General features: G+C 37.3%; 2 protein-coding genes across 3 annotated transcripts; both read right to left on the bottom strand.

Moving 5' to 3' along the window:
• Positions 1-132: 132 nt before the first annotated feature.
• On the bottom strand, positions 133-1,314 carry LOC18097792 (uncharacterized). The gene is made up of 2 exons (XM_006384354.3): positions 629-1,314; positions 133-463 (listed from the first exon to the last, which is right to left on the bottom strand). Exons 1-2 carry the CDS (start codon positions 1,097-1,099, stop codon positions 416-418), a joined length of 519 nt encoding a protein of 172 aa, XP_006384416.1. The 5' UTR covers positions 1,100-1,314; the 3' UTR covers positions 133-415.
• Positions 1,315-3,569: 2,255 nt separating this feature from the next.
• Positions 3,570-11,821, bottom strand: LOC18097791 (protein CHROMATIN REMODELING 25). Of its 2 annotated transcripts, XM_006384353.3 has the most exons (21): positions 11,580-11,821; positions 10,472-10,852; positions 10,266-10,352; positions 9,910-10,150; positions 9,717-9,842; positions 9,560-9,616; positions 9,385-9,471; positions 8,651-8,746; positions 8,400-8,450; positions 7,888-7,962; positions 7,714-7,800; positions 7,255-7,346; positions 7,033-7,165; positions 6,425-6,544; positions 6,190-6,303; positions 6,000-6,083; positions 5,798-5,875; positions 5,655-5,713; positions 4,905-5,088; positions 4,712-4,810; positions 3,570-4,177 (listed from the first exon to the last, which is right to left on the bottom strand). In XM_006384353.3, exons 1-21 carry the CDS (start codon positions 11,759-11,761, stop codon positions 3,812-3,814), a joined length of 2,799 nt encoding a protein of 932 aa, XP_006384415.1. In that variant the 5' UTR covers positions 11,762-11,821; the 3' UTR covers positions 3,570-3,811. The 2 variants fall into 2 exon arrangements, with proteins under 2 accessions (XP_006384415.1, XP_024455252.1); XM_024599484.2 differs by lacking the exon at positions 8,651-8,746.
• Positions 11,822-11,915: the final 94 nt, after the last annotated feature.

Below are 11,915 nucleotides of genomic sequence, written 5' to 3'. Positions count from 1 at the left end.
CGCCCAGTAAATAAATTAAGGAAAAGTGTGATTTAATCAAATTTATAACCCCTCAGTAAATAAATCGAGGAGAAGTGTCTTCCATTAACACCCAGTTGACGAATAGGACATGAATAGCGCAGCTCATGTTAGTAAATGAAAATCATAATCCGATGGTTACATTTATAAATACTACTTGTTTTAGTGGAAGTTCTTCAACAGCAAACATTTGTACATAGCAAAACAGCCATATACCACTCTTTCCACCGGGGGGGGTGGGGGGGTGGGGGGTAACAAGGGAGACGTGTTGCTGTTTTTGAGTCGAATAAAAAAGTTAAGCTACAAAAAATAACCAAAACAAAAGATTGCAAGTTTGTAGGATCACAGCAACGATTCCCTCCCTTGAAAAAATTTGCCTCTTTCGTTGTGGATAGCATTATATTTCACTGTCTTCGCAACTTATCCCTCCTTCAATCAACTCTTCCTGCAACATGTAAAGTAGCCAAATTGGTTCTTATTGCAAATCCTAACTTCAGATACCATTTTTCAGTATAAATTGGCAAACTCGAACTTCACATGACCAAAAAATCAGAAGGAAAAGGAAAAAAGAAAGAAAGAAAGAAAGAAGAAGAACAGAATTCTGTCGCACCTGTGTTCTCTTGTTAGTTAGTCCTCCTTCATGAACAAAAACAGGCCTCTCTTCAACAACTCTATCCAAAACCGCACTGTTCCTATCACTTTTCTTAAGTGTAAAGTGACCCCTCTTTAACCACAGCTTCTCCTTCCACCAGCCTGAACTCTTTGGTGTTGGGAAGGCATCATTATACTCATCATCGACAAGTAATTCATCTCGTAAGGTCATTTTTCGCAGTTGGCTGTTGGTGCAGTTATCCTTCAAAGGCAACATCGTGCCCTTGAAGAAGATTTCATCTGCAGGAATCATGGAGTAGTTTTTCACCGAGAACTCGAAATCTGTGGAAACCGGTGCTTCTCTATAGCTGCTTTCATACTTGATGGCTTGTTGTGCATCCACAAAATCATTGGAGAAGGAGATTCTTGGGTCAATAGAGGAAGTGTAAGAGCTTTGTTGCTCACTGTTGAACATGTTTAAGCATGCCATGAACTTTCAAACCAACACCCCGAGTCTTTTTAAGTCGTTACTTCTCTTTCACTGTTAGAATCCACATGTATATAGAGGTGAGCTTGTTTTATGTGTGTGCTCAGCAGACATCTCATGTTACTTAGATTTGTCAGTTTGTGATTAAGACGAGGATAAAACAATTTGTATTCCAAATATTTTATTACTGTATCAGTGATCAACTGTTTAAAGTTAACATTATTTACTCTAATGTGTGTTCATTAGGTTTCATGCAACTGTTCAAGTGATGCTTGACGAACAGATAAAGCCATTCTGACCCTACTATTCTGCCTGATGTGGCCGATAAAGCCAATATCCGTTTTTCAAGGACTCGTAATCATTTAACTATTAACTACAAAGAGCTTTTTGCAGACACCAATGGCACAAGGCCCTTTCCTAAGGGACGAGTCCAGGATGAGAGACGCGGGGAGCCAAGACTCTCTCTCCTTAAGAAAACAGGGAATACTAGTTAAATATGCTCAAAAATACATTTTTCTCAGAGCCAAAAAGGAAGGATTTTAGTTTTTCTTTTCAAAGATCGAAATACCTTTTGTTTTCATGAAGAAAGTGGACCAATTTCATACCATGATTTGAAGGGGGAGAGAGCCAAAACAAATGTCAAGGAAAGGTATTTTAGATTTTTTTATTTTTCACATTTAATCAGTGCCATTTAGCCATTCCATGACTTGCAATTAAGACCATTAATCGGGCTTGATGAACCCAAATGATTGATGCTGCCATGGTGCTAAATACATATTTCCAGCAAAAATATTGAGAGTGGTAGCACCTTGACACGCACACTTGCTCCACTTGCCATCCCTTTGACACGTGTGGGTTTCTCACATTGCATCACCCCCTATATTTTTTTAAGGTTAGATCTCCACTTGCATTCAGCTACGAACCATGCTTTTCGAAGGCCCATGTGGGTTTGAGCTGTGATCTGATTGTAAATCCAAAAACTATAGAAAGCAAGCCCTCTTTATACCTTACTCATTGACTATTCATAAAGAATTTTCGGCTCCATCCTCTTGCATGAGCCTGTTGACATCCACATGGTTAATCTTCATATAAATGGAATTTGTCCCACACTACAACTGTAAGAAGCTTTGAAAATGCCAAAAGGCGTTGGACTTACTTCATGGGCATGGCGGAACCTGTCTCCTAACTGGTCTCCCATCTTGCTAACAAAGTTTTGTCTTTAATGTTTCTCTTAATCTAACAAGAAAGAAGCTCTACACTTTATTGGGTGCCCGAAATTCGTTTTAATGAACTCTCCTAGTGTGCTGTAATATAAAGCAATGACAGTAGAAAAAACAGCTGTCCTTGGATGAAATTATCATTGACTAGACAATATTTTGATGGCCCTTAGCTGTATGCTGCTGAAATCAAGGAATACAGGGGGAAAACTCAGCATAACAATGATTAATAATATTATTGGGCGGAACAAATTTCAGTTGAATCAGCACCAAAGCCTTGTGAGTTGACACTGCGTTAAATTAGCACTACAAATGGTACTGAGGGGTGAGAAAAAAATCAATTAAATTGAAAAAACTAAAAAACAAAAATAACAGAAAAAACTAAACCGAAAAAAAAACTGAATTAACCAATTAAAAAATCACAAAAAAGTTTCGGTTCGGTTTCGGTTTCCAAAGTCTAAAACCAATTGAATCGAATCAAACCGAACTGGTTCAACCAAGCCAACACTTAAAAAAAAAACATGTATAAATAGGATGTTTTTTAACCCTAAACCTAAAGTAGCATTCCTAAACACAAAATCAGCCGTCGCTCTCTGCATTTCTCCCCTCCATTTGCTCTCTGCATCTCTCAATTCTCTCCTTCTCTGGATCTTAACCAGCAAGCCCTCCCCCAACATAAGCACACACATAAACACCTACTCAATAAACCTAATAGACTCCTCGACTTTTCTTCTTCTTCATCGAACTTTAACACACTAAATTTTCAGCTCAAACGAGCTATGACTCACTCAGAAGGAGCTTTTTTAGTAGCTATTGAAGCTTTCATGCGACAGCAAAAAAAAACGAAGCAATCCTCTACATGCAAAAGATTGTGTCATGGCTGATGTACAGCTTCTTGATAAGGATTGGATTGCTAAAAGCAAACCCTTATTTTGGCTTGATAAGGATTGGGTTGCTTGTACATATTCTTGATAAGGATTGGGTTGCTAAAAACAAACCCCTGTTTTGGCTTGTCAGAAATTGCATCATTTCCTAGATTTCCAAGCTAGCGAACCGAACCGACCGGTTTGGAAAGGAAAAAAACCAAACCAATCCTAACCGAAATTAATCGGTTTGATCCGGTTTTTTATTAGGTTCGGTTCAAAAACTTAAAAAAAAAAATATTCGGCTTGGTTGTTTATTTTGGTCCAAAACCGGACCGAACCGAAAATGCTGGGCCCTAAATGATACCAATAATTATTCAATACCTTGAACAGTGACGAAAGCATAATTTGTTGCTCAATTCTTAATTTCTCAGCTACATGAAATTTGAAACCTTCAGCATACGAGCCCATAACCAAACTCAAAGGCTGACTCTGAAGTGAATTGTCTGTTCTCCTGATTGTTTTATCCATGCATGTGATGAAAGCTTACTTGCAGCATGAAGCACTGTTTATCTTGATGAGCAATTGAGAATGGAATGCTGGAAAGAAATAAAAATAACTGTGCTGCAAAAATTTTACTGAAAACTATCATCATGTTCTAAATCGGAAGGAGATGGTCTTTTCAATGGCAGTTGACTTCCAAAAGAGAGTTTAGATTTTAATTCTGCATTAGCCATTCCTTTTAAAGGAGTTCTCATCCGTTTCACACCTGGTCTTTGCAAAGTCATGAGAGAGGCAGATGGTGCGACCTTTTTAGCATCTATGTTGGAAGATAGAGATTGTTGTGGTTTCTGATAACGAGATAACTTCGGATTTTGGTCCAGATTTTCTTTATCATTGAGCCGGCTCTCGTTCCCTTTTATCCCCAGCACCCTTGGACTTGGCTTTGATTCAATTGGTACAAGCTTCCCATCTACTTGGTTCGTGAAGACAAAAGAAACCTGCAAGAACATGATACTAAGTCCTTCAAGTGGAAAGCCAAAACTATTGCAGATTGCATGTGAAGGATCAGTCACAGGTGATGTAGGTATATCAGACTTTTTGTGAAAACAAAAGCTCGATTCTGCACTCGGAACTTATGCAATATATTAATTTATTCCACCAGCATTTTGTTCTACTAAGCATGAAACGGAGCAGAAATCAAGGGAAAAACATTGATGAACTCCAAAAACAAATCTAGGATGGATTCACAGCGCACAATATGCAGGATGAGAAAACTGAATCATATTTAATGAGTTCCTTTGTTGTAAAACATGGTAGAGCACATGCATTCTTTGACCGCAACTTTTCTACCATCAATTCTGAATAGATGCTTGACTAGTTCTGATTTTTGGTAGCTGGTAAATACTTTCTAGTATAATCAGGGGTTTAAATATTTCAGAAATTTATTGACCAAAACAAATAGATTCCTATAGGAAGTTTTTTTTTTTTTTTTGGACAGGAATCACATTAAATATGGGGAAATGTTGGAACACCTCATCACCAGCTGAAGCTTGAAGTATAGTATCAGGCACTGATGTCGAGTGAAAATGATGCCCCCAGCTGCCCAAATCCTCTTCCAAAGGAGTCCCTACCTGAAAATTGAGGGAAAAGAACAAAAAACAAAATCAAGTGGGACATCTGAAAGTTATGATCCAATAATATTGCAGTGATTGGTAGGTGACTGACTTGCTTCTCTGAGCTCTTCAACTTGTCCAGGCATCCAGCAATTGCAGCAAAGCCACCTATATCGAACACCTCTTGATTGGGCATACAATTCTCATATGTAGATTCATCTACATCTCCTATGCCCTCAAGTTCCCCGTCAGAAAATAGACAGCGGGCACAGTTCATCTTTACATGTATTTCAGACCTACACAGACAAATAAAGACGTTAAAAGGTAGATGGAACATGAGAATAAGTGGAGCAAAAAGAAATGTGATATCAATAAACATTTAAACCTGCAATTCAGCGACACGAAAATAATATAACTGAACCATGTTATGCTGAACTAGCTATGCTTTACATGATACATGACAAGTCAACAATAAAAGTAAGCACAAAAGGTGATGCTTCATAAGAACATACAAAAAATCTCAGAGTCGAATCTTTCAATTAGCTTGAATTGGCCATTGGCATAAACTTGCATACTGCAACACGAACATGAGAAGGAAATTTTTTGCACACTTTCACTTCTCAACCAGTGCTTGATTCATTGCTAAAAATGATGTGACATTTTTTCAAAACCATTTTGTAAGTCCATTAAGTCCTTGCCTACAGCGACCCAAAACCCTACATCCTTAGATTATTTTGCAAATATTGCAGGCACAATTTCAAAGGCCGAACACCCCAAATAACTTTACCATAAAACTGCCAAATACATAAATGACACGTAAGTAATCATGACAAAATATTTCAACATATGCAACATGAATTACCTGACATTCTCCTGAAATGTGAACAAATCACGTAAATCTTCAGTTGAAAGACAATTTTCCTGCAAATGCATGTACTTTAAATACCATTTTATTCAAAGGCAACTTCAGTTGAATAGCATAAAGAGGTGGCAGAAAAAAACAACCTGTGCCGCAAGGCTATCATTTTGCTCATGCTGAATAATTTTTTGAAGCCCCTCTTTTGACATTTGACGCTGATAAACCTACAAAAGTCAGCAAACAGAATGACACAGCGTTGCTTATTGACAGAACTATCTTAGAAATGATGAAAGGAAAACGTTTAGTGACTATATTCTTAATATAAATTCAGTTGCAGCTCATCAAAACCTTTTCTTCAATGGTTCCGGTGCTCAGGAATCTGTAGATATATACCCTCTTCTTTTGTCCATCCCGCCAAACTCTCGCAGCTGCCTAATTATGTGAGGACAGAATCATGAAAACAATCAAATGTGAGATCAGCATACTACTTTCTAACTTATGTGAATTGTGGTGGGGGTGTTTAACCAAAGAACATTACTTGCTTGTCATTGGCAGGATTCCAGTCCGGATCAAACAAGACAAGTCGGTTACCACCGATTAGATTGAGGCCACAGCCACCAGCCTTACTGCTTAAGAGAAATACGAACTCTTCCTGCAGCATATTGAGTTAAAACAAATTGATCAGTGATCAAGCCTGATGATTGCCCTTTTTCCCAAGCAGAAAACACAGCCTAAATTGCAGACATGTCAACTAGAAGGAAAAGAGAAGATACCTTTGATGGATCATTAAAGCGATTAACTAACTTCTGTCTTTTACTGATTGATGTGGTTCCATCAAGCCTTATATGGGGATATCTTCTTTCACGACACAATTGAGCAAAAAGGTCAAGTGTCTGATGCATCAAAGTAATTTTATACCGTGAGGAAACAATATCAATTGCAACTTCATGAAAAAAGTGGTCAATAAATGCTCAGTGAATGGCTTCAGTTGAAATAAGCTGTCAATGATAAATATACTTCTTACATCACTCTAAGTGAGTTTGACAGTACAACCAAATCTATTTCGTCCAGAAAACAGAAATGTAAGTGTGCAGCACCCTTACACTAATAGGTTATTTTTTAAAAGAAAATCACCAAAAGATACATGTTCAGAAATAAAAAGTTATGCTACCAATATTTAGACTATCCTATAGTCTGTTCTTGCTTTCACATTGGACTAATGCAATGACATGAGAAGGAAAGATTTACGCATTATCAGCTACGATATTCAGAATCAACTAACAAATTGGAAAACTGGAGGCTATGGTACATGTATAAACTGCTATCAATAAAGTAATTTCTATACCACAATAGCATGAATCATCAACTAAAACAAACGTACCTGAGTATAGTTTGAGACAAGTACAATGCGATCATCTGTTCTCAGACGTAGATGGGCAAGTAATCGGGCCAAGACATGCATTTTACCAGACAGTTCAACCCAAGTCCCATCACCACCAGTCCATGAACCAGATCTAGCAATATTTGGAAGAGAAAAACTGCTGTCAGGACACAAGTGTAGAACGTGGAATACATACAAAAACAACACTCAATAAATGCTTACCTTCCAGAGAACATCCCAGGAGGGAAAAAGCGCATGCAGTCCTCAAACCCTGAAATTCCTGGACTTCCGTTTTTTATGGTGTCAAAGATAAGCTGCATGGATAAATGACCATTACCAATAATATTTTCTAAATTAAACACAGAGCAGACATCAAATGAGAATGTTAGAGAACACCACAGATTGCAAATAAATAAAATCAACCCACTAACTTCTTTATTTGAATATGACAGTAAAAGTTTTGAAAGGAGTAAAAGAGTCTTACACAAATGATATAGCACCTAAAATTAGAAGGGAAAACAACGATTTGTTCTCCCAAACATAATAATATGAAATAGTGTCTTATCCCAGCCATTCTTTTCTAGAATCAGGTGATTCCAGCCTAGTTTCACACTCTAGTGCATGATTGCAAGTACACATACAAAAATCCTCGGATAACTACTACTCCAACACTTTTTATACCTTTGGATGATTGCACAGCTTCTTAAGAGCTGTGATGTAGGCCAATATCTTTGATTTCTTTGCCTCTTCAGTGATTGCCCGTTTAACCTGTTGTTAAAGGAGTAACAGAATAATCCAAATCAGTTTCTAAGAACCATGTTAAGCTAGTTACCACTTAGTGTCAATAAAACCCACATTTTTTGAATGTATAAAATGGTTATATAACTCTGCCTGGAGAGGAGTCAACTTGCAGCAAACAACTTCTACAATCTGCATGGAAGAACATTTAGAATGACAAAAATATCAAAATTTTACTCGGATTTATCTGCACAAAAAGACAACCAAAAGGTGAAGTAACAGTAAGAAATTTACTTTAATCAACATATAAATCAAAAACTCCATTGCATAGAGCAATTAGATTTAGAAATTTAGGAGCACAAACTTCGTAATGCAAGAATAATGTAATTGGTCGAGAGAAATACATGTACAGCTCACGGAGTAACCCTAACTTCTAGCTTCTCATCATCTAGTGATGATATATCTAAGCTAATCTAGAAGGTTTATCTAAATAAACTATTTACAGACTGCTAAATTATTGAGCTTTCCATATGTTAGAAAAACATGGGAAGGGAGCTGAAATATTGCTCAACATGTTGAGCAACTTTCACAAGTGCTAATGGCACACAGAAATCGTGATAAGGCCATACCTTTGGCGGCAGGTGATTTGATAGCAATGCATTTGTCCTTCTCAGTATAAACTGCAATGCACACTTTCAAATTAAATACGGGAAGATGTAAAAGGATTCCTCCTTACAGTAAACAAAAGATTACCTTTCATATTTAGCATGTAGCAGCTATTTACCATTACATAATCAGGAGTTATAATAGCAGAAAACAGTGATCTGATTCTCAAGAAAGCTAGATTCTACAGTGGCACCCACATTAGTACGAAATTGACCTGATTTACTTTCACACTCAACTCTCCTGAGCGTTCAGCACCTAGCTTCTTCTCTTCTTCAGTGGCAGTTGGTTCCCTTCCACAAATGATTGGTGTCTTCATAATTTATAAATGAGAAGTTAAAAAATATGACAAGCATGTATGCCATTAGGGTAGAGGAAAAAGAACAGCATGTTACTAGTATAATAATTTCTGATGCAAATCATTCTAAGACAGACAAATTCCACCATCACATATTCAAATAAAATCGAAGCCCCTTATTCCTAGATTGTTATGTTCTATAGTAAGGATAAACAATTCATGTATGCCCCATTATTAAATACATACCACTGTTCTGCCGATGATGCCTCACGAGTTAACAAAATGGGGCAATCAATTATGCAAACGAATTTCACAACTTAATAACAGAATATATCATCTATACCACAGAACAAATGAACTGCCAAATGGTTGTAGTTATCCCAAATATTAGCCAACAGCACAACATTGACTTTTGAAAGACAAAAGACATATCAATGTACAAATGGCCATGCCAATGATAATACAATTGTACATAGATCTCACACACACACACACACACACACACACACACACACACCTCTCCAACACGCATGGAAAAAAGAGAGATGAATACGAAGCAAGTTTACAAACAGAATAAATATTGAGTTCAACCATCTTAAATTTAATTCAAATTGACGGATCAAAATGTGATTTGAAGGTAAAACATAGCTCACCTCATAGTAACGGCGAAAATATGCAGCATCACCCAAAACTCCTGGATTGGTGAAGTTAACCATTGCAAAAAACTCTTCTAGGTCATTCTGCAGAGTTGCAAGAGGATATGAGTCATGAAATAATAGAAAAAGTGATAACTATTAAGATAAATAGTGTGCGGAAGATATTTCTCACTTGCATTGGAGTTCCTGACAACAAGATGCGGCGTTTGCATGACAGGGAAGCCAGTGCCTATGAGAATGTTCACAAATAAACACAGATGAAGAACAAGAAATTGGCATGCATCAGATGTGAATACTCAATGAAAAACAAAAGCATCTCCATGCCATACCCGATTTGTTATTGTCTGATCATTTTTAAGTCTGTGGGCCTCATCGCATATGAGAAGGTCACAAGATTCACTATTGCTAAATTTTGAAGAATGCATCCGGAACGTCTCATATGAAACAATCAGAACCTGTGGGATATAATTTGAATTCAGCAAACGTTACCACAATATTCTGGACATTTAATGCAAATTTTACCTGGAAAGGGCTGCTAGGATTTGTGAAACTGTCAATCCCAGAGATAACATCTTCTCTGGTGCTTTCACAGAGAGCTATAAGCTTAACTCTTTCCCCAACCCACTTTTTGATTTCAGCCTCCCAATTACTTACAAGGCTGGTTGGGGTGGCAATAATGATTTTTTTAACCATAGGCTTTCCATCAAACCCTTGACCAAGAAGAGTGTACAGCAATGTGATTGACTGCAGTGTCTTCCCCAGACTGCCAAAGTAAGACCAAAAAACACTAACCTTGAGTACAAGGAAAAAATTAACACCCTTGAGGAAAACTGTGCAAAACACTTCATGGATTAAGTCAAAATAAATAAGGAATTTACCCCATATCATCAGCCAGAATGCATCCATTAATATTTGCAGTGCTATAAAATCCCGAAACACATTCAAACATGAACTGAACCCCTTCTCTGCAAACATGGCCAACATCATCAAGATATGGCAAATTTCATTTATGAGCAGTCCTTATGCACAAATTGTTGTGTAGATACCAGAAGCAAATATTAGACTTTTACATTGTAACCAATACCTTTGATGAGGTCGAAGGAACCGAACAAGCAAAGGATCCACCACTATCGGCATCAAATTACCAACTCCATCCTCAGACTCTTCAGGTTGCCACAACACCAAAGGATCAATACCGGGTGGCAAAGTCACACTTTCCTCCACTACTTCGTTCTCCACCACACTTGGTACATTAAATATATTTGTTACTGCAACCAACACTGGTCTTGAAGAACCCCATGGAACGAACCGTTTCCGGGCCCAAAGTCGACGAGCAAGCTGTTCATTTCCATCATTATAACCATTGGAACATGGGGGTTTAAAGGGTTTCCGACAAATAGCTGCCCCTTCTGTCACTGAAAGAACTCGAGGAAGCAGTGACTGTCTCCTTACTACAAGGTTGCCTCTGGTACACCACAATCACCAAAATTTCAACTTAATTTATGCAGAATCAATTCAAATAAACAGTTCCATTGTTGAAATTAAAGAGCTAAATTTTGAGAAAAATGAGCTTTTGAGCAAAAACAACAGAATCCTGCAAAAAACTTATTTCTCGTTTCCTACCATTGTCTCAGCAAACAAACGGAAAATCTCACTTTGATTTATTCAAATTCAATAAAATAAACAATTAGCTCGATGCAAATGAAAGAAGTTCCACATTCTTATAACAATAGCTATTGAACCAAAACCCACAATTCAAGAACACCAAAATCTTTCTAATTTCCTGCATTTTTTATCAGTGACCAAGCAGAAAATTCAATTTAAAATCCAAACTGTACAATTTCAGACCAATTGAGCTATAAAAGCAAAATCGGAACCCTGAGTTATCGATTCAGCGCCAGAAGTAACAAAACACTAGGTTAAAAGGCACAGCATTAGCTATTGAACCAAAACGAAAAGGTCTCCAAACTTTTTCTCATTTCGTGCATTTTCTCAGAAACCAAACACGACATTCGATTTCAAGACTATTAAGCTATAAAAAGCAAAATAGAAACCCTAATTTTATCAATTTTTCACCAGCAACAACAAAAAAAAAACCCTAGGTTTCTGAACAACCAGCTTTTACCAAATTCGAAACACACAATCCAAAAATCGCTGCATACTAAGATAATGTTGTTGTGGTATTTAGATACCTCAAAAGATCGTCTACATTCTTCGACTTGCGATCTTCATCGAACTGTGGATAGTGTGCCACTCGTCGCTCTCCCTCCTCGCCGTCGTCGTCTTCTTCTTCGCGATCGACAGTGTACTCGTCGCTTGAATCGGAGGGTGAGAGACTCTCTTCTTCTTCTTCTTCTACTTGATCGTCTTCCATTGAAGGAGCTTGTTTTTTTTTTTTCAGAGATCGTTTGTCTGTGATTTTTAAAGAAAGCTTTGCATTTATTTCTTTCTTCTCTTTTAAAGTGGGGGGTTTGGCGGGAAACTTAAGGAGGTGTGTTTTTTTTTTAAGACAATATTAAAATGTTAAT

Source organism: Populus trichocarpa, chromosome 4 (genome assembly GCF_000002775.5).
Source record: "Populus trichocarpa isolate Nisqually-1 chromosome 4, P.trichocarpa_v4.1, whole genome shotgun sequence".
In the NCBI taxonomy this organism is placed as follows: Eukaryota; Viridiplantae; Streptophyta; class Magnoliopsida; order Malpighiales; family Salicaceae; genus Populus; species Populus trichocarpa.
This window is presented reverse-complemented; position numbering and strand designations above follow the sequence as displayed.

Excerpts from the sequence above, each read along its gene's own strand:
- LOC18097792 (XM_006384354.3), bottom strand. The coding sequence starts at position 1,099 with ATGGCATGCTTAAACATGTTCAACAGTGAGCAACAAAGCTCTTACACT. Across the intron at positions 464-628 it reads TAACTAACAAGAGAACACAG|GAAGAGTTGATTGAAGGAGG; the intron begins GTGCGACAGAAT and ends TACATGTTGCAG.
- LOC18097791 (XM_006384353.3), bottom strand. The coding sequence starts at position 11,761 with ATGGAAGACGATCAAGTAGAAGAAGAAGAAGAAGAGAGTCTCTCACCC. Across the intron at positions 10,353-10,471 it reads TTCCTTCGACCTCATCAAAG|AGAAGGGGTTCAGTTCATGT; the intron begins GTATTGGTTACA and ends CCATGTTTGCAG. Across the intron at positions 5,876-5,999 it reads CCGGAACCATTGAAGAAAAG|GTTTATCAGCGTCAAATGTC; the intron begins GTTTTGATGAGC and ends TGACTTTTGTAG.